Source organism: Eleutherodactylus coqui, chromosome 13 (assembly GCF_035609145.1).
Source record: "Eleutherodactylus coqui strain aEleCoq1 chromosome 13, aEleCoq1.hap1, whole genome shotgun sequence".
Taxonomy (NCBI): Eukaryota; Metazoa; Chordata; class Amphibia; order Anura; family Eleutherodactylidae; genus Eleutherodactylus; species Eleutherodactylus coqui.
The window spans coordinates 35817951-35840743 of NC_089849.1; the positions used below are offsets into that span (position 1 = coordinate 35817951).

The 22793-nt window shown below is 46.0% G+C and overlaps 1 protein-coding gene across 3 annotated transcripts in view; it reads left to right on the top strand.

The window, feature by feature from the left end:
- The window catches only part of STAT3 (signal transducer and activator of transcription 3), a 76740-nt gene extending 62940 nt beyond the window's left edge, over positions 1 to 13800 (top strand). For 2 of the 3 annotated variants that reach the window (XM_066587414.1, XM_066587415.1), the window contains exons 16-24: positions 1154 to 1252; positions 3225 to 3360; positions 3439 to 3491; positions 3587 to 3681; positions 6438 to 6577; positions 6658 to 6873; positions 9427 to 9475; positions 12251 to 12357; positions 13033 to 13800. In XM_066587414.1, coding sequence (XP_066443511.1) covers positions 1154 to 1252; positions 3225 to 3360; positions 3439 to 3491; positions 3587 to 3681; positions 6438 to 6577; positions 6658 to 6873; positions 9427 to 9475; positions 12251 to 12357; positions 13033 to 13088 — 951 coding nt within the window. In that variant the 3' untranslated portion in view covers positions 13089 to 13800. The remainder of the gene's footprint in view (positions 1 to 1153; positions 1253 to 3224; positions 3361 to 3438; positions 3492 to 3586; positions 3682 to 6437; positions 6578 to 6657; positions 6874 to 9426; positions 9476 to 12250; positions 12358 to 13032) is intronic. The other variant, XM_066587416.1, reaches the window with a different exon arrangement.
- Positions 13801 to 22793: the final 8993 nt, after the last annotated feature.

A 22793-nucleotide genomic window follows, 5' to 3' on the forward strand; every position in this document is an offset into this window, starting at 1 on the left:
TTCGCAGCATGCTGCGATTTGCCCCAATTCTCCGCTGTCAGCCTATCTATTAGATAGGGCTGACTGGCGGAGATGCGGCGGCTCCTGCGGCAGATCTCGCAACGCCCATGGACAGCCGGCCTTAGGCTAGTCTGCTGAGGGAGGAAGCATATTCACCCCGATTAGGTACAGATGTGGGATGAAAATGAGCCTACATGTATAGAAATGTATATTAACAGGCTAGAACTCTCTAGCATATATCGCATGACCCCTTCTCAGACCTGCAGCTGTGTGCCAGCATATTCTATAAAGAGGGAGCGCTCCGTTATATAACACTAACAAGTCCTATTTTTTTTTGTCTTATTTGTGCGACCATTTTGAAGGGGCTTTCCAGGATTGTCTGATTGATCGCCTGTCATTTTAATGGGGCTACGCTATAATATCCAACACAGCCGCTACTAAATGTATGGTGTGCAGGTGTATGGAGCAGTTTATTTATCTTCACTTTTATATAGCACATACATATTCCGCAGCTCTGTTCCAATCTAAATTCACCTATTGGTGTAATGTTGGAGTGTTGAAGAAAACCTGCAAACGCCATACAGATGTTGTCCTTGGTCAGATTTCGACCAAGTATCCCATTGCTGCAAAGCAACCACGCTAACCACTGTTTTTAGAATAGGCCAACAATATTGTAATCCGGGAGAACCCACTAACCTATTTCAATCTGTCGCTTTGGCTACTTGATCAGCGTAGAGTAGACTGAGGGGGCTTTTAGACAGAACGATTATCATTCAAAACATCTTTCAAATGAGCAAAAGTGAACGATATCGTTTGGTCTAAACGCGCGCTGCCGGCTGAATGATCGTTCACTTTACGCTCGTTTCCATTTTATGCAGACGTAAAAATCATCATTGGCTCGTTCACTTATTGTTTGGTTTAAATACTGATCGGTTAGTCCCTCTCAGTCGCTTATACAGCGAATGAGAAAGACTGAACGATTTCTCGTGTGAACGAGCCAGCGATGTATCTGCTGTATAAACTGAGTGAACAAGCGAACTCTGACATCAAACGATGCATCGAGCCGGCTCGTCTAAAAGTACTGTAAAACTGAGTAGACTAAAAAGGCAAAGTGCTGTGATAAAGTGTAAAACCCTTTTCTTCTATGTTGCAGACCCATTCACTGCCCGTTGTCGTGATATCAAACATCTGTCAAATGCCTAATGCCTGGGCATCAATTCTGTGGTACAACATGCTCACCAACAACCCAAAGGTAAGCTTGATCTGTGCTCCATGTCCTATTTCATTGCCCTTCCATTTGATGGAGAGGAGTGCGAACCTTCAAGACACAAACACTTCAAGTAGACCTTGTTCTTCTACACCACATGCCGCTGCATGATTTTATGTGGCCCTCAACTAGGTCTGGACGCTGAAGGACTGGCTTTCCACTTTCCCCGGGGCCACAGCCAGTGCTTGGCAGACGGAGCGGTGCCAGCATAGGGAGCGAATGCCTGCTTGGATTTTGAGCTCTGGTGTGCACTACTCTGTTCAGCAACTCACAGGTGGTGGCATAGCTCTGACAGCCTGACCCGGGCACCCTAGCCACCAGTAGTAAGCTCAATGCTGAAGAGGTGGAAGGGGAGAAACTCTATCATAGTGCTTATCGCTCCATAGCCATGCTAAGGAGTAGTTACATTTAGGGCTCATTCACACGGGCGTATGTAGTTTCGGTCTGTGAAATACGTAGCAGTTTCACAGACCGAAACTGCGTATTCACAGCAGTATAACATTACGTCATATTGCAGGAGCGATCAAAGTATCGCATATTGTAGTCCCCCAGGGAGACTTAAGAGTGAAGTGAAAAAAAGAGCAATAAAGTTTTTTTAATTGTAAAAAAAAAAGTAATAAAAGTTTAAATCACCCCCCCTTTTGCCACATCTATAATTAAAAAGTCTAAATAATAAAATAAAAATACATATTTGGTATCGCCGTGTCCGTAAAAGTACGATCCATCAAAGAAGCGCATTAGTTACCCTGCACGGTGAACGTTGTCCGAAAAAAAAATAATAAAGAACGCCAGAAATACACTTTTTCAGTCAACCAGTCTCCCAGAAAAAAACGCAATAAAAAAGTCGTACGTATTCCCAATTAGTACAAACGGAAACTACAGGACATCGCGCAAAAAAATGAGCCATCGCTGAACTACGTCGACAGAAAAATAAAAGTAATTGTGCGCACAAGATAATTGAAGAAAATTAAATGTCTTTGAAAAAAAAAAAAAAAGTAGTAGAGTTAAAAAAAACAAAACCATACAGCTTTGGTATCGTAGCAATTGTATTGACCCTAAGTTATCATGTCAGTTTTGTTGCTGTTTGTGCGCCGTAGAAACAAGACGCACTGAAACATGGCGGAATGGCATTTCTTTTTTTCATTTACTCCACATACATGCGTAATACAGAGAGCAAATATGCCTGTGTGAATGAGCCCATTATAAAAACCCTATTGAAGGCAACCATAAAGCTGATGTGGCGCTCGGTGAAAATAAATTTGACACCCATTTACTACACTACCTCCATATGGTTCTATGGTGCTGTAACTTTGGTTCAGTTGAGCTCTTGAGGGGGCAGGTTTTGCAGCCCTAATATGGAAGACCTGCTTAAGGGGTTTATCCCACTAAAATCGGTTATAGTCTATCCGCAGGTTCACTTGGCTCCATCAGTGTCATGTAAGTGAATGGAGTAGTGGTCACACATGTACAGTGCCTCTACATCCACTAAGGGGGACTCTGGGTTCGCTATTTTTGTGCTTTTTGAGGTCCCATTTAAAGCTCATTTGAACAACTATTTAGGCAACTGCCGGCCTGTGTAAAAGTACCCGTAGGTACTGTCGTTGCTTCAGCTGCATACAGATTAAAAGACCAAGGCTCTGTGTACAGGCAGCTGATTGGCGGGATGGTACTTGTCTGCTGATTGGTTCATCAGCATGCTCTGATATTTCCTGCTGGAAGAGAGGCAAAGGTAGCTGCTTCATTCACTGTCTAGGTACAATGGCTGCTGCTCACTGAATCAAATACTGAACAGTAAAACCTCACACAAACAGTGTTCTACATACAATCAAAATTTCCTACCAGTGAGATCTGATGGAAACTCTGCCCGTACAAACGAAAGCTAATAACAAAAAAAATTACATTTGTATTGCACTAACTGTGAGATAAATAATACATATACACTTTATTTTGCCTTCAGAATGTTAACTTTTTCACTAAACCTCCCATTGGCACATGGGATCAGGTAGCAGAAGTTCTAAGCTGGCAGTTCTCCTCCACCACAAAACGAGGCCTCAGCATTGAGCAGTTAACCACATTGGCTGAAAAACTTCTTGGTATGTACTCAATGTATCAAGTGTAAGAGGTGGACAACTGAGCCATTTGTCTTACCTGTGTCCCTTCTTCACCCTTAGGTCCTGGAGTAAACTATTCAGGCTGTCAAATCACCTGGGCCAAGTTCTGCAAAGTAATTTGTTTACCTACAATTTATATGTAAATGAAAGCTGATAGATTTATGAATACAATCCTCATTTATATATCTCTTTCACTAAACCCACATAGGAAAATATGGCCGGTAAAGGTTTCTCATTCTGGGTATGGCTGGATAATATCATTGACCTCGTAAAGAAGTACATTCTTGCACTTTGGAACGAAGGGTAAGTTTTCTGTCTCATTAAGCTGGCTATTGTACATGACCATAAACCCGATGAGCAGGTGATTAACAGATTGTCCTGTAACAAGTAGGCGTGACATGAACATAAGGCATTATATGAACCATCATGCACATGCTTTTCACTATGATTGAGCAAGCAATGCAACAGTTCCCACTCTTATAGCAGAAATCGGGGGAACTTTTGTTCTTCACCAATGCTGCTATTGATGATGACAGGCATACAAATGCAGAAATAGTCCAAAAAATGGAAACCATATCAAAGGTGCTTCTGGAACAATTCTGTTGGAGGCTCCCAGCTTCAAATTATTGTGTTAGACAACTAGACCATGCAGTGCAACGCATTTCAATCCTCTCTGGGGTACCTGATGAAGACCCCAGAGAGGGTTGAAACGTGTTAAACTGCATGGTCTAATTATCTAATTATGATCTTGATGCAACCATTTGAATCTGGGAGCCTGCACTAAAATTGTTACAGTAGCGCTTTTAACTACTTAAGTGCCGCATTTTTTTTATCTATGGGTCAAAAAACGTCAGGTTTTTTTTTAGCAATTTAAATTCTATGATTTATTTTTTTTTTTGTGCTTGAGAGTGTAATGTTTTTTTCAAAATATTTAGTGTAGTTTAGGAGATATGATGCAATGGGATGCAGGCAATCCTAGCAGTGATTTTTGGGTAAGGGCTTAAAATATAAGCTCTTCCCTGGAAAATCATCCCCACCTGGTGTAAAAAATAAAAAATGTATCTTGTGGACTATCTTTTGTATTGGGTTGAGATGCTTTGGTCAACACTTCTCTGGATTGGCTGCGGCTTGAAACTGGCGGATTACCGTGCAAGATGTGCTGTTCGTTGAGCGCTTATTTTTATTTTTTTTCATAGGAGTTGTGCCCTCATGTGCACAACCTAATTAGGTGAGAGGCGTAGATTTCCTGTACATTTCCGTCATTATATTCTAACATACTACACTTGGGCCAAGCACCCTGGGTATTCTCCTTAAGCGTTTTGTAACAAATGGAGGTAGTGGAAGAGATCTATGTCCATGACATTTAACAGTATTTGCTGGCGGACCAGCGTCCATTGAAGAATCCCAGGGCAGTCTGTTCCATTGCCTGCTGTTAACAAGTAATTGCACTTGTACAGACCTGTCCATGGAAACTTTTGCTTGAATGTTGTTAAGGTCTCCAATTTCTCAAGATGCAAAATGGAATACAGTAAAAATTTCTGTTAAAAATATACTTTATTTTTTTAACAAGGGAGTCTATGGGTGACAGATCAAGAGATACTATGGGCAGCACCTTGATATATAAAGGTATAGACAACAAAATCTATAAATATTCAGACTCACCTGGTGCCAGGGGGTAGACCCAAGTAGGAATTGAGGTCACCCACTGGCACCTGGGATCCGTCTGGGCCTTGAACTTTCAGTACCGCAATAATCCGATAGATCCGGAGAGCATGCTTGTGAACTCGCCCAAAATGCACTCCAGTGAGACAAGATCAGTGCAGCTATCTGCTTGATTAAAAAAGGCACTTGCAGTTCCGAAACGCGTCGCAGTCTTTGTTTGGACTATTAGAGATTTGCTGTATTACCACATAGCATTCTCTGTCTTTACTACACCAGCCTCTACCTCAAGTATCCCGCAGGAGCGCTAAGGAACGCTTTTCTTGTGCATTGTACGCTATTTGCTATGGGTGACAGATGGCACCCATCAGAGGCTTTGTTCATAAGTAGACTCATGTTAGAGTAGTATGTCTTCTCAAACCACCCATCTTGGCATATGTCAAGCTAAGAGAAGAGTTACGGGATGACATATCTGTACTATTAGTGGAGTGACAATGTTTTCTTTAATACATAAATCTTCTGGGCAAAAACTTCAACTTAAAATATAGCCTTTGGGATAGAAAAAAAATCTGTCTCTTCAGTGACTCAACACTCCTATCAGTTTACACCCTTGTGCGGTCAAGTAGCTACCCTACCCTAAGAACCATGTCTAATCTAAAAGGTAGATTTGGCAATATTATTTAGCTTTTTTTCTGAGATATTGTCCTCTTATAACTTATTTGGTAGCATTGGGATGCTGAAATGTGTAACAAAAGCATATAGAACCATTAAAAAATGTACAAATGGAAAATAAAAGCACAGCTTGAGAAAAATGTATCAGATAGTATCAAGTAGAGATGAGCGAGCGTACTCTCTAAGGCAAATTACTCGAGTGAGTATTGCCATTTTCGAGTACATGCCCGCTTGTCTCAAAAGATTCAGGGGGCAGTGGGGGAGGAACGGGGGGGGAAAGCTCGCCCCCCCCCCCCCCCCCCGCCCCGCTCCCCCCTGCTCACTCCAGCAACTCACCGCTCACCCTTGCTGGCCCACGAATCTTTTGAGACGAGCGGGCATGTACTTGAAAATGGCAATACTCGCTCGAGTCATTTGCCTTAGCGAGTACGCTCGCTCATCTCTAGTGTCAAGTCATCAACTAAACTATACAAATTGTGGTGGAATTGCTTAATTTTCTGCAGTTTTTTTCCCCCCAAATAAAAATTCATAAAAATAAAACCCGCTCTGCAGGTGACAGTTTTTGGTATATAAAGTACAACTGACGATGCAAAAAAACAAGGCCTCCTACAGATACATCAGCCTGAAAAAGTAATGGCCACTGGAATTCAGAGGCAGAACCTAAAACGTCTTCATATACTGTGCATGATCTGCTTGGCTTACCGCATGAACTTGTTTATTTTTGTCAGGTATATCATGGGCTTTATCAGTAAAGAGCGAGAACGAGCGATCCTGAGTACCAAACCTCCTGGGACATTCCTGCTGAGATTCAGTGAGAGCAGCAAAGAGGGTGGAATAACGTTCACCTGGGTGGAGAAAGACATCAATGGTATGCAAACATTCAGGATTAACATTTTAGGTCTTTTTCTTCCATATTCCTCTTCTTATATTATGTATTTTTCCTCTTAGGAAAGACTCAGATTCAGTCTGTAGAACCGTATACTAAACAGCAACTCAACAGCATGTCATTTGCTGAAATCATCATGGGTTACAAAATCATGGATGCCACCAACATCTTAGTGTCTCCTCTTGTTTATCTGTACCCGGACATCCCCAAGGAAGAAGCCTTTAGCAAGTACTGCCGCCCAGAGAGTCAGGAACACCCTGAGCCCAGTGACCCAGGTAGTGGTGGTAGTTCTGTTTCACACTGACTGTAGAAACCTGAATTTTCTAGTCTGTCTGAGTGGATGGACAGTCACCATGGTTTATTTCAGGCTAATCTTTCTAACCCCAAAACACTACAGAACGTACAGTTACAACCTGCGGGGTGTCTATGGAGGGGGATCACGCTCAATACAATGAAGATGCTGGCTGTTTATTCCAGCCCCGTTTCCCTCTCGCAACAGCTCCAATATGCTCTGACGCTCATCGGAGCTGCTAACCCTTTAAATGCCGCCCACAAATACGGCTCCCCCACGATGAGATCGCGGGTTGCCATGCGGTTGTCATGGCAGCCGGGGGCCTTCTGAAAGGCCTCAGGCTGCCATTGCTGAGTGCCAGATTGCGGTATAATGTAATGCTAAGGTATTAAATCATACTGCAGGAGCGATCAAACTAAGTTCTTGTCCCTTATGGGGGCTAAAAAAACCTGGAAAAATTAGTTTTAAAAAGTTTTGCTAATTATTTAAAAAAAAATAAAAGGTAATAGTAAGGGGAAAAAAAACCTTTTTGCCATATTAATAAATGAAATACATATTTGGTATCGCTGCGTTTGTAAAAGTCAGATCTATCAAGGTAACGCATAATTTAACCCGCACGGTGAACGTCGTCAAAAAGAAGAAAAAAAAGACAGAAATGCACTTTTTTGTTTACCCTTTCTCCAAGAAAAAATGCAATGAAAAGCAATAAGTCGTATGTATTCAAAAATGTACAAATAGAAACTACAGGACGTCCCGCAAAAAAATGAGCCCTCGCATAATGATGTCGACGGAAAAATACATTTATGCCAGTCAGCAGATAGCGCCAGAAAATAATTAAAAATAAATATCTTTGAAAAAAAGGGGTACAGCAAAAAAAACAAACTAAATTTGGTATCGTACTGACCCATAGAACAAAGTTATCATGTCATCTTTGTTGCAGTGTGTACACCGTAGAAACAAGATGCACCCAAAGATGGCAGAATTTTCTTTATTTTTCCATTTCACTGCACTTAGAATTTTTAAAAAGTTTTTCAGTACATTATATGGTACACTAAATAGTACTATTTAAAAAAATACAACTCGTCCTGCAAAAAACAAGCCCTCAGACAGCGACGGCGATGGAAAGAGTTGTGATTTTTTTAATTTTTTTTTTTTAAAGGAAAAAACGAAAATAAACAAAATGGCCGCGTCCTTAATAAAGGGCCAGTATCATCTGTATTGCTGTGGTGGCTGTGCATCACAAAAAAATGATCACATTACGTTTTACTGTCCAGCACTTGTTTTGACCAAGGTTTCCATCTTCTATGCAGAAAACTGCATAGTAACGAAAGCCAGGATGGAGCCATAGACAAGAGTACAGGAGACTTCTATGGTCTGTTTCACATGCTTTCTGTCACATTCAGTCTTTTAAACTGGATAGCAAAGTGCCATGGATGACACTTTCTATGGCTCACTGCACACGGGCGAAAAATTCCACGGTGGGATTTCCCGCAGAATTTCCGACGGTGCCCGCCTGCATAGGATTGCATTGCAAAACGCAGTCCTATGCAGACGGCCGTGGTTTGTCCACGTGAAATCACACGCAGAAAACAAATCGCGGCATGTTCTATTTCTGTGCGGGTCTCGCAGAGGCCCATACAGAAATGTCACTCCCTACGCGCCGGCTTCGCTCTGTGCATGCGCCAGATGGGCAGCGGCCGGCACATCACAGAGAGGAGAAGACGCAGAAGAAGGTGAGCTGCAGGGGCACGGGTCGGGTCCCGCTGTGAGATCCGACCCGGCCGTCTACAGGCGGCCTATACATTTTAATAGTCTAACAGTGATAGAAACCACATGAGACGGAGATCAAAGATGTCTCCATTTCACATATTAAACTCCCATAGCTTCATCCTGGTTTTCATCAATGCATAGAAGATGGAAATACATGATGGAACCAGTGCATGGCAACACAATTAACCCCCTTAGTGGCACGTCCGGAAAATCTCCAGGGCTTGCTGCACTGACCATGCAGTTAAAATTCTTGTAATGTATTCTTTCATTACAAGAATGTTGCAATGTGATTGTTGCATTCCTCAATAAATAGTTGCGAGATTAAATTGCATTGTTGACTTCTTTAAAAAACCTGCCCTGTGAGGCGTGACCTGGTAATAATAAACCTGCCTCTGAAGGGGTTAAATGTCAAGAGCCATAGGCCGGATACACACAAATGTATTTGTGCCTCGAATTACGCAAAAAAACATTGGGCATGCAAAACGCAGTGAATAGAACCTGTTGGTTGATGGATTCCTTCACATAATTGTGCTTTCCATGCACAAAGAATGCTGCATGCTCTATTTTCCTGCATATTTGCACAGGGAGAGAGCACATATTGAACTAATTACACTAATTGCCAATTTCAATGAATTTGAGAATGGTTGCGTGTTTCTCTGTGCATGCGAAAATTGTAGTAAAAGGCACATTGCCGTGTAAATGCGCTCATGCTTGTGTGAAGCCGGCCTTGACCGATTCATAATTACAGCTGCAATCTGTTTCTCTTTAGACTCGGGTGCCGTCCCATATCTGAAGACGAAGTTTATTTGTGTCACTCCGTAAGTATTCATTAATGACCTGAAACTATGTATTGCTATGTCCTTTTTTTTTTTTTTTTTTTTTAACTAACTTTTTATTGTACTGCACGATTCAGATAGACAGTTTACAAGTCTTAGATCATTGTTGAATCTTTCAAGTTGTACAATCTCATTGAGTTTTACAAGCTGTTCTCTTGTCAGAGCGCAGTATTTTATCAAACATAAGAAACAGCATTTTTCATAATAAGTAGACATGAATTCTTAGACCCCATTTACACTGACAGATGATCGCTCAAAAGTTGCTCAAATGACAGCTTGAGTGACAGTTTTGTGCGATCATCTTTGCATAGTCTATAGTAGCTACTTAAGCCGCTATCCCTCAGAGAACAATACAGCTGTTTTGCATAAGCAAAGAGCTGCATTGTTCTCCGCGCTTACAGCTCGTGTCCTGCTGAGAACTACCAGTGGGAGATGGGCTGTAAGAATCTTATCAGCGCTGCTGACTGTAATAACGGCCTGCACCGCTGATGAGCGTTCTTTGCTCAATACAAGAAGACTAGAATTGAGCGAGGAACGACTCGTGAACGAAAACTGCACAATGTCCTTGCATTTAGACGCAACGCGTTATCGCTCAAAAGATGGCTTTGAGCGAATTTTGAGTGAGAATCGTTGGGTCTAAATTCTTTAACATTCAAGGGACAGGCGCTGTATCGCTATGTCTTAAAAGGAGGGGGTGGGTGGAATGAAATCTTAAGCTTGCGCACTGTTTAGTTGAATGCAGTATATTGTTCCCTGAGTGCAGAAATAATGTCCTTCAAATGAATTAGTCACGGGACTTCAAGGAAAATATTTACCCTCCAGAAAAAAAAAAATAAAAAAGACATTTCTGTAAATGACTTTTGAAACCTGTCTAATAGCTGCTGGCTTCTCGGTTTTAGTAGCCCTTTAATCTGACCAAATTCATTAGACTGCTGTGTATTTTGACAACTTAAGTAGTCTGCTCATGGGAAGGGAGATATGTACAGTGGGTGCGGACATCCATGAGTCATACTATTATTTATAGCTCCAGCCCCATCTTCCTAGTTAAAGGGGTTGTGTGGTTTGAGGTAAAAATAAATAAATAAATAAGGGCTGGGCATACCCCCAACATGCACAATTGGGTGAGCCAAGACTGCATGTATGGCTATAAGTGGGCTGTGGACCAGACAAGTCTTCAACCAACAGCTATCTAATGTGTATGGCACCTTTCAGGCTGTTTCCATACATATTAGGCTGTCCACAGATTTCTCTACAAGGCTAGGATCACACCGGTCTTGGAACCTTCAGCACAAATCCAGTAAACAAACCCCAGATGAAATTACACAAAATTCTGCGCTATTTCATCTGGAAAAATTTGCATGCTGGAAGCTGAACGGACCCCATTATAGTCCATTCAGCACCATCTGGTTCTGTAATACATCAGATCCGACACTTCAGGTTTTTCTGTTAAACAATGGAAACCAATGAAAGCACTGTGAATCTAGCCTAAGGCCTCATGTCCACAGGCTCACTTGAACTGTAGAATCCAGGCGGACGATCCGCAATTCAAGCCGTCCATTGGGGCACATGGGCACCCACAGCTTAAGTAAAGCATGTGGATTTGTTTTGTGGACCTTTTGGTCCGGAAAACAAATTGCAGCCTGCTCCATTTTGCTGCGGACCCCACACAGACCGCTTCCATTAAAATCCATGTAAGCCGTCCTGTCCATGGCCCTTTCACAATTGAATTGCGGGCGGGCTGCGGATTCCGCGGGAAAGCGAGAGATTTTAAAGAAAAGATCTCCACTGCATATGTGCACACATCTGCAAAGGAGAAAGTGAAGACCTGGACGGAAGCCGCAGTTTCCTCTGCCACGGGCTGGGTCACATTTCGCTGCGGGGTTTCCCGCATGTGGAATCCGAACTGACCGTGGACATGAGGCCTAAAGATCCCTATACACAGGATGACTGTCAACCACATAAGTGCCCAACAGCCGTTCCACCATGTCACTCATGTGCTTTCATACAGGAGCGATAGTCGTTCAGAGAATAGAGACGCAGCGAGATGGAGATCTCTTCTGGCCACTTACCTCCACTCACTGCAAACAGATGAACAACTGCCTGTTTACACGGGCCGATAGCAGATTCGTTTTAGGTGAGCTTAAAGTGACTCTTGACAAGTCCGTGATTCTTCACTCGGTACCCTGTTGGTGGCCGTGCGTCCACAGGACACTTAGCACCAGAATTCACTATTTTCAGGGCTTATTTAGGTAATAATCGCCCCATGTAAAGGCACCTTAATGTGTGTGGCCAGTTTTAAGCGGTGTGAAGAGAGTCTTGCCTTCTTAGACCTCCCTCTTGCACATTGAATAATATGCGTTGTTTACCGATTCGCAGTGATAATTTACTAGGCCCCAGAAAATAAAGGCCCTTTTACACGCACACATAATCAGCTGAACAAGCATTCCTAATTATTGCCCTGTGTAAACTGACTGGCTGACTACAAAGAAATACTTTTTGTTGACTGATCGCATCTTTTGTGTGTCTGTCCCCATTATGGTTGCCAGCAGCACATCTCCCCTTGTACGCCGGGGTGTGCTGCTGACAATAATAAAATGTGTGGGAACCAACAGTTGTAGTAAGAATCATTTACAGCTTGCATTGGGCTATGTGAAGGCCCTTTTAAAACAAGAGTAAAATCTTTTAGATGTGGGCCTCTACTGGCAACTACAAAAATGCTGAATGTAACAATGACACTTCTGTTCTCTGCATTAATAGGACAACCTGTAGTAACACCATAGACCTGCCCATGTCTCCACGCACGTTGGACTCCTTAATGCAGTTTCCAGGAGAGGGAGCTGAAGCCAGCACAGGCAATCCATTTGGTAGGTATCCTTTAGCTATACCAAGCATCTGATAATCTTTATTTGTATAGTGCTAACTTATTCCGCAGCGCTTTCAAGGCACATGGGGAACACAAACAATATGATAATTACAGGAATTATAAGCGTTACATGTGGTATTCAATTATTTAGAAACAGGGGGTGATACAGAAGGTACAGGGGCAGGCGGTGGAGCAAGGGGGAACACAGCAATACGACAATAACGTGATATACAGTTTTTAGGAAACAACCGGGGTGGGGGTAGTACAAGAGGTGTGGGGCAGAAAGGGTACATGATAGACAAAACTGGAAATCCATGGGGAGGGGCTGGGGGCATATTGCGGTGGTGGGGGAGCTAGATCAGGAGGTTTGGTATGCCACTTTGAAGAGGAGCATCTGAAGTTCCATGCGTCCGGGATTGTCCGGATGTGTTGGGGTAGAGCGTTCCAGAGGTTGGGTGCTGCTCTAGAGAAGTCCTGGAGGGCTGGGTGATGTATGGACAGGGGGAAGGGATGTATGGTGGCTCAACGCCATGGAGAGCATCTACATTTCTTATGAAATAGTTGGAGTCCTGGTGATTTGTAACACATAGGGGCCTGTTTTAAGTGAGGGGAAAAAGACTGGTTAGACCAATAGAGAGCACTAGGAACTGACTGATCCTTTCCCTTTTATCCACAGAGAGTGTAACATTCGACATGGAGCTGACACCTGAGTGTGCATCTTCCCCCATGTGAGCTGTAGGACACAGATCCCCCGTCTGGGTGTATATACACGTTGTCCGTGCTGGCCTTCCTTTGACTATTTTGCAAGTCTCGCTCTCCACTTCTGATCGGTTATGGAGTCCGTTTTATATGCTCCAGATAGATGTCGGCGCAGTAACTATTAAGCAACGAACTGTATCGGTTTAGTTTTGTTTCTCCATGCACCTGTCTTTTTGCAAAAGGAACTTTTTACGGATGATGAGTAGAGGAGCGTTACGTTTTGGCAATGATTCGGTCACCGTAACTTCACACTGTCCACAACTAAATTTATAAATGACCTATCTGAACAGACCAAAGATGTTACCCTGAGATGCGACCACCCCAGCCTCCACCCTTTAACCCAAATGACTACAGTAAATGCACTATCTGTATCCCAGTGAATAGGCATATGTGTATATTAATCAACCATTACTGAGGAGAGCGGGGATGATGGCGTCGGTAATCCTTTTTGAATGAGTTTTATCCTGATTATTTTGTAGAACGAGACTCTTTTATCTGTAAGTATACCCCTAAAGGACATACACCTATAGTCTCGCATACACTATCTCCATACAGTCGCTGTATGTCCCTTTCAATTCATATACCCATATATTTATGAAATGGTAAACGTGCAATCCCTTCCTCCCTTTTGTTTTTTTTTTAATAACTTTTTAAGGTCCTGTTAAATAAACTTTGTACGCATGTATTGGGTAATGCTTGTCAATTTTTGCATTTTTAAAAATGTGTAAAAGAAAACGTCTGCCGTTGTGTATTTTATGGGTGCTCAAGATTTGGTCTGCTAAGGTAAGTGGTTTTGGTCTGAGCCAGAACAGAAAAATCACTGTATAATAGGGACTCTTGTTCTGGTGAATTTGAGCCGTCTTTGTATTACATTAAAGATGGCTGTTCGTATGAATGTCCGGCATTATTGGGCATTATGCACATGGCTGATTGCAGGTTGTGTTGGATAGTCTCAGGCACAACCCATAATGGACACCACACGGACAACTCCGTCCATGTGCTGTCCGTTGTGCGGGACACCACACATTACATTTCCTGATCTCGTCTGAGAATAGGATAAGAATAGAGATGAGCGAACGTACTCGTCCGAGCTTGATACTCGTTCGAGTAATAGCGTGTTCGAGATGCTCGTTACTCGTGACGAGTACCACGCGATGTTCGAGTTACTTTCACTTTCATCTCTGAGACGTTAGCGCGCTTTTCTGGCCAATAGAAAGACAGGGAAGGCATTACAACTTCCCCCTGCGACGGTCAAGCCCTATACCACCCCTCTGCAGTGAGTGGCTGGCGAGATCAGGTGTCACCCGAGTATAAAAATCGGCCCGTCCCGCGGCTCGGCACAGATTTATTCTGACATAGAGGAGGGAAAGTGCTGTTGGTGCCGGAGCTGCTATAGGGAGAGTGTTAGGAGTGATTTTAGGCTTCAAGAACCCCAACGGTCCTTCTTAGGGCCACATCTAACCGTGTGCAGTAGTGTGGAGGCTGCTTTTTGCAGTGTTGCACTTTTTTTTTTTTTTTTGTATATCGGCCGTGCAGAGCATTGCGCCCTGCAGTAATTATACATACTCCAGGGCCAGTAGTGGTGGTGAGGCAGGGACAGAAGACATATATTTATTGAATATAGGCAGTGGGCCTTTCCAAAAACATTTGGGAAAAAAAATCTATTTGGGCTGCCTGTGACTGTCCTCAGTGTACTGGGTCTGTGCTGGGTGTAGTTGTCGTCCTAATTCATACGCAGCCAGCTAAGTGTTACAGCAGGCTTGCGCAAAATTATTTCCTGGCGTTCCGTAAGCGAAGTCAGCCTCCAACCACAGGCCAATAAGCGGCACATTTAATTACAGCATTCTGTTTCTGCACTACTGGTAATACACCATGCTGAGGGGTAGGGGTAGGCCTAGAGGACGTGGATGCGGGCGAGGACGCGGAGGCCCAAGTCAGGGTGTGGGCACAGGCCGAGCTCCTGATCCAGGTGTATCGCAGCCGACTGCTGCGGGATTAGGAGAAAGGCACGTTTCTGGCGTCCCCACATTCATCTCACAATTAATGGGTCCACGCGGTAGACCTTTTATTATAAAATGAGCAGTGTGAGCAGGTCCTGTCGTGGATGGCAGAAAGTGCATCCAGCAATCTATCGAACACCCAGAGTTCTGCGCCGTCCACTGCTGCAACTCTGAATCCTCTGGCTGCTGCTCCTCCTTCCTCCCAGCCTCCTCACTCCATTACAATGACACATTCTGAGGAGCAGGCAGACTCCCAGGAACTGTTCCCGGGCCCCTGCCCAGAATGGGCAGCAAGGGTTCCGAATCCTCTCCCACTGGAGGAGTTTGTCGTGACCGATGCCCAACCTTTGGAAAGTTCCCGGGGTCCGGGGGATGAGGCTGGGGATTTCCGGCAACTGTCTCAAGAGCTTTCAGTGGGTGAGGAGGATGATGACGATGAGACACAGTTGTCTATCAGTGAGGTAGTAGTAAGGGCAGTAAGTCCGAGGGAGGAGCGCACAGAGGATTCGGAGGAAGAGCAGCAGGACGATGAGGTGACTGACCCCACCTGGTTTGCTACGCCTACTGAGGACAGGTCTTCAGAGGGGGAGGTAAGTGCAGCAGCAAGGCAGGTTGGAAGAGGCAGTGCGCTGTCCAGGGGTAGAGGCAGGGCCAGACCGAATAATCCACCAACTGTTTCCCAAAGCGCCCCCTCGCGCCATGCCACCCTGCAGAGGCCGAAGTGCTGAAAGGTCTGGCAGTTTTTCACTGAGAGTGCAGACGACCGACGAACAGTGGTGTGCAACCTTTGTCGCGCCAAGATCAGCCGGGGAGCCACCACCACCAGCATGCGCAGACATATGATGGCCAAGCACCCCACAAGGTGGGACGAAGGTCGTTCACCGCCTCTGGTTTGCACCGCTGCCTCTCCCCCTGTGCCCCAACCTGCCACTGAGATCCAACCCCCCTCTCAGGGCACAGGCACTACCGTCTCCTGGCCTGCACCCACACCCTCACCTCCGCTGTCCTCGGCCCCATCCACCAATGTCTGTCAGCGCACCGTCCAGTCGTCGCTAGCGCAAGTGTTGGAGCGCAAGTACGCCGCCACGCACCCGTACGCTCAAGCGTTAAATGTGTACATAGCCAAATTTATCAGCCTGGAGATGCTGCCGTATAGGGTTGTGGAAACGGAGGCTTTCAAAAGTATGATGGCGGCGGCCCCGCACTACTCAGTTCCCAGTCGCCACTACTTTTCCCGATGTGCCGTCCCAGCCCTGCACGACCACGTCTCCCGCAACATTGTACGCTCCCTCACCAACGCGGTTACTGCCAAGGTCCACTTAACAACGGACACGTGGACAAGCACAGGCGGGCAGGGCCACTACATCTCCCTGACGGCACATTGGGTGAATTTAGTGGAGGCTGGGACCGCTCACGTCCTACCCACCCCCAGAATTGCGGGCCCCAGCTCGGTGGTAGTATCTGCGGCGGTGTATGCTTCCTCCACTAAACCACCCTCCTCCTCCTACGCAACCTCTGTCTCGCAATCAAGATGTGTCAGCAGCAGCACGTCGCCAGCAGTCAGTGTCGCGCGGCGTGGCAGCACAGCGGTGGGCAAGCGTCAGCAGGCCGTGCTGAAACTACTCAGCTTAGGAGAGAAGAGGCACACGGCCCACGAACTGCTGCAGGGTCTGACAGAGCAGACCGACCGCTGGCTTGCGCCGCTGAGCCTCCAACCGGGCATGGTCGTGTGTGACAACGGCCGTAACCTGGTGGCGGCTCTGCAGCTCGGCAGCCTCACGCACGTGCCATGCCTGGCCCACGTCTTTAATTTGGTGGTTCAGCGCTTTCTGAAAAGCTACCCACGCTTGTCAGACCTGCTCGGAAAGGTGCGCCGGCTCTGCGCACATTTCCGCAAGTCCCACACGGACGCTGCCACCCTGCGCACCCTGCAACATCGGTTTCATCTGCCAGTGCACCGACTGCTGTGCGACGTGCCCACACTGCTGTGCGACGTGCCCACACGGTGGAACACTACGCTCCACATATTGGCCAGGCTCGATGAGCAGCATAGAGCTATAGTGGAATTCCAACTCCAACATGGGCGGCGCAGTGGGAGTCAGCCTCCTCAATTCTTTACAGAAGAGTGGGCCTGGTTGGCAGACATCTGCCAGGTCCTTGGAAACTTTGAGGAGTCTACCCAGATGGTGAGCGGCGATGCTGCAATCATTAGCGTCACCATTCCTCTGCTATGCCTCTTGAGAAGTTCCCTGCAAAGCATAAAGGCAGATGCTTTGCGCTCGGAAACAGAGGCGGGGGAAGACAGTATGTCGCTGAATAGTCAGAGCACCCTCCTGTCTATATCTCAGTGCGTTGAGGAGGAGCATGAGGAGGAGGGGGAAGAGACAGCTTGGCCCACTGCTGAGGGTACCCATGCTGCTTGCCTGTCATCCTTTCAGCGTGTATGGCCTGAGGAGGAGGATCCTGAAAGTGATCTTCCTAGTGAGGACAGACATGTGTTGCGTACAGGTACCCTGGCACACATGGCTGACTTCATGTTAGGATGCCTTTCTCGTGACCCTCGCGTTACACGCATTCTGGCCACTACGGATTACTGGGTGTACACACTGCTCGACCCACGGTATAAGGAGAACCTTTCCACTCTCATACCTGAAGAGGAAAGGGGTTCGAGAGTGATGCTATACCACAGGACCCTGGCGAACAAACTGATGGTAAAATTCCCATCCGATAGCGCTAGTGGCCGAAGGCGCAGTTCCGAGGGCCAGGTAGCAGGGGAGGCGCAGAGATCAGGCAGCATGTACAGCGCAGGCAGGGGAACACTCTCTTAGGCCTTTGACAGCTTTCTGGCTCCCCAGCAAGACTGTGTCACCGCTCCCCAGTCAAGGCTGAGTCGGCGGGAGCACTGTAAAAGGATGGTGAGGGAGTACGTAGCCGATCGCCTGACCGTCCTCCGTGTCGCCTCTGCCCCCTACAACTACTGGGTGTCGAAGCTGGACACGTGGCCTGAACTCGCACTGTATGCCCTGGAGGTGCTTGCTTGTCCTGTGGCTAGAGTCTTGTCAGAGAGGGTGTTTAGTGCGGCTGGGGGAATCATCACAGATAAGCGTACCCGCCTGTCAACCGACAGTGCCGACAGGCTAACACTCATCAAGATGAACAAAGCCTGGATTTCCCCAGACTTCTCTTCTCCACCAGCGGACAGCAGCGATACCTAAACAATACGTAGGCTGCACCCGCGGATGGAAGCATTGTTCTCTATCACCATCAAAAACGTGGACCTTTTAGCTTCATCAATCTGTGTATAATCCTCCTCCCTCATCCTCCCTCATCCTCCCTCATCCCTCACCCTCCATCATCCCTCACCCTCCCTCATCCTCCCTCATCCCTCACCCTCCCTCATCCCTCACCCTCCCTCATCCTCCCTCATCCCTCACCCTCCCTCATCCCCCACCCTCCCTCATCCCCCACCCTCCCTCATCCCTCATCCCTCACCCTCCCTCATCCCTCACCCTCCCTCATCCCTCACCCTCCCTCATCCCTCACCCTCCCTCATCCTCCCTCATCCCTCATCCTCCCTCATCCCTCATCCTCCCTCATCATCCTCATCCCTCATCCTCCCTCATCATCCTCATCCCTCATCATCCTCATCCCTCATCCTCCCTCATCATCCTCATCCCTCATCCTCCCTCATCCCTCATCATCCCTCATCCTCCCTCATCCCTCATCCTCCCTCATCCTCCCTCATCCCTCATCCTCCCTCATCCCTCATCCTTCCTCATCCCTCATCCTCCCTCATCATCCTCATCATTTTTCTGAGGTACATTAGTACTGTTGGCACACCAATTTTTTGGGGCCCTCGCCTACAGTGTAATCCAATTAATTTTTTGCCCACCTGCATTAAAGCTGACATTACATCAGCTGTGATGGGCAATGCAATGGGATATATTTATGTACCGCCAGTGGCTTCCTGGCACCCACCCATGCTGTCGGTCCACACGGAGTTGTAACTCCATGTGTACACTTCTAAAGAACCCCAGTCTGACTGGGGCATGCAGTGTGGGCCGAAGCCCACCTGCATTTAATCGGACGTTACCTCAGCTGTGATGGGCACTGCAATGGGATACATTTATGTACAGCCGGTGGGTTCCAGGGAGCCACCCATGCTGTGGGTGCACACAGAATTCCCATTGCGGAGTTGTACCTGCCTGTGACTTTTTATAAAAAACTGCTGTCTGACTGGGGCATACAGACACCTTGACAGAATGAATAGTGTGTGGCACATAGGTTCCCCATTGCTATGCCCACGTGTGCAGCTCCTGATGGCGCTGGCACAGGATTATAGTTCTCATTGCTTCTGTACAGCATTGTGGGCCATCGCCCTGCCCCTTCTAAAGAGGGTCGCTGCCTAGCCGTGCCAACCCTCTGCAGTGTGTGCCTGCGGTTCCTCTGGCAGACGCACTTATAAATAGACATGAGGGTGGTGTGGCATGAGTGCACCTAAAGGCTGCGCAGGGACACTTTGGTGTGCGCTGTGGACACTGCGTCGTGCGGGGGGGGGGGGGGGGTGGTTGGGCAGCATGTAACCCAGGAGAAGTGGCAGCAGAGTGTCATGCAGGCAGTGATTGTGCTTTGTTGGAGGTAGTGTGGTGCTTAGCTAAGGTATGCATTGCTAATGAGAGCTTTTCAGAAGTAAAAGTTGTTGGGAGGGGGGGGCCCACTCTTGCCGCTATTGTGGCTTAATAGTGGGACCTGGGAACTTGAGATGCAGCCCAACATGTAGCCCCTCGCCTGCCCTATCCGTTGCTGTGTCGTTCCCATCACTTTCTTGAATTGCCCCGATTTTCACAAATGAAAACCTTAGCGAGCATCGGCGATATACAAAAATGCTCGGGTCGCCCATTGACTTCAATGGGGTTCGTTACTTGAAACGAACCCTCGAGCATCGCGATAATTTCGTCCCAAGTAACGAGCACCCGAGCATTTTGGTGCTCGCTCATCTCTAGATAAGAATAACACATACTGAAGTTTTTGTAACTCCGTCTGAGTGAAATATCGCTGGTGTGAATGAATACATTTAAATGAATGAGTTCTTTGTGCAATTTCTGATTTCAGACCGATTTTAATTGTTGGTCTGAAAATCACATAGAAAAATCTGTGTGCATATAGCCTAATGGGAGATTTCTTACTGCAGCTGATCACCTTGGATGCATTTTCGATGCAGTCGGTTCTGATGGGACAAGCACCTTAACCCCTTAATGCTGCAGTTACGACCTGCAGCTGCAGGGTATGTATGGTGGGAGATCGCAAGGCGATCTCTCTCCATACATCGCAGCTGACACCCGCCATCAACAGCTCCAATAAGCTACGCGGCTGATCGGAGCTGCTAACCCTTTAAATACCTTTTAAAGATCAAAAATGATACCAATGGAAACTACAGGACGTCCCACACAAAATGAGACATCGCACAACTATATCGACGGAAAAATAAAAGTTATTGTAGTCAGAAGATGGCGGCAGAAAATAATTTTAAAAAGAGTCGTAATAGCCTTGAAAAAAAATTAAAGTAGCATAGCAAAAAAAAAAGCTGTTTAAGTTTGGTAATCGTACTGACCCATATAATAAAGGTATGTCATTTTTGTTGCAGTCTGTACGCTGTACAAACAAGACGCACTCAAACATGGCAGAATTTCCTTTTTTCCATTTCACTCCACTTTTAAAAGTTTTTCAGCACATTATATGGTTCATTAAATAGTACCATTAAAAAATACAACTCGTCCCGCAAAAAACAAGCCCTCATACAGCGACTTCTAGGGATAAATAAAAGCTATGATTTTTTAGAAGGAGGGAGGAAAAAACAAAACTGGGGAAAAAATGTGCTTAAATGGGTTTTCTAGTTAAATACTATTGATGACCTATCATCAGGATAGGTCATCAATAGTTGATCGGCCAGGGTCCCCTGCTCGGGACTCCCACCGATCAGCTAAGTGGGCGCATGCTGTCAGCACCGCAATAACAGAGGTCAGAGCGGAAGCCTCTGTGCTGACCTCTGTATAGTGGCCGGCGCTTGTAACTGCAAGCACGGCTCTCATTTAAATTAATGAGTCGTGCCTGCAGTTACAAGCGCCGGCCACTACATGGTAGGTCGGTGCAGAGACTTCTGCTTCAAATACACAGAAGTCAGAGGGAAACCTCCGCGCCGACCTCCCATTTTTGTGGCCGGCACTTGTAACTGCATGCATGGCTCTTATTGATTTCAATGAAAGCTGTGCCTGCAATTACAATCTCCGGCCACTACACTGAGGTCGGTATGGAGGCTTCTGCTCTGACCTCTATGCTAGGGCTCACACCCACTGGCGTTTTTTTTTTCCCTTGTGCTGCGAGAACGAGTGAAAACACTCGCCTTGCAGCGCAAGAAAAACGCTGTGATATCGCCAGTGTTTACAATGGGGCCAGTGGCAGCAGCTCTAGCCCCATTGACAACATAGGGAGAATATCGCCGACTTCTGCTACAGCTGTGGCAGAAGTCCAGCATGCTATCCCTTTGCTTTCAATGGGGTCGGCGCTACTGCCAGCCCCATTGAAAGCAGTGGTTTTGTGGCAACCCCTGCAGCATGATTTTCGGGGAAGGGCTTGTAATATAAGCCCTTCCCTGAAAATCATCCCTAGCTGGTTAGAAAAAAAATCCTCTGGACTTCTGTGGCAGAGGATTCCTTCATCCCCCCCTCCTCAATATTTAAAGCATTGTGTAAGGGGAAGAAAAAAAAAAAGGAATAGTATGGGTGCTGCGGTCAACAATGACTACAGCATATGTGGGATTAACCCCTTAGTGACAGCCCTACCGTGTTTTTATAGCTGACACTCGTGGGCTATAGCCACATTCGGCCAATCGCGTCTATTAATCCTTTAAATGCCGCTGTCAATTCTGACACCGGCATTTAAGTCCCCCGAACGATGTTCAGGGGTCCGGTACGACACCCCCCCCCCCCCCCCACAGTGAGATCGGGGGAGCCGTGCAGGTGTCATGGCAGCCAGGGGTCTTCTGAAAGGCCCCAGGGCTGCCTTAGCAGACTGCCTATCAAAAAATAGGATCGCTGGTATAGTCCCCTAGGAGGTCTAAAAGAAAGTGTAGAAATAAGATCAATAAAGTTTAAGTAATTATTTAAAAAAAAAAAAAAACAATAATAAAGTTAAAAAAAATACACTTTTGCCATACTTGCAATAAAAAAACTCAAAATAATAAACCGAAAATACGTGTTTGGTATCGCTGCGTCCGTAAAAGTCTGATCTATCAAAGAAATGTTTTATTTACCCCGCACGGTGAACGTAGTCTGAAAAAGAATGCCCAAAATGCACTTTTTTGGTTACCCTATCTCCGAGAAAAAATGTAATACAAAGGGATCAAAAAGTCAACTGTAAGCGAAAATGTTACCAACGGAAACGACAGGACGTAACACACAAAATGAGCCCTCGCTCAACTATGTCGACCGAAAAATAAAAGTTATTGTGCGCAGAAAATGGACACAGAAAATAATTTTAAAACATTAAATATCTTGAAAAAAAATACAAGTAGTACAGCAAAAAAAACTATAAGTTTGGTATAGTAATCGTACCGACCCATAGAATAAAGTTAGCATGTTGTTTTTGTTGCAGTTTGTGCGCCGTAGAAACAGGACGAAAC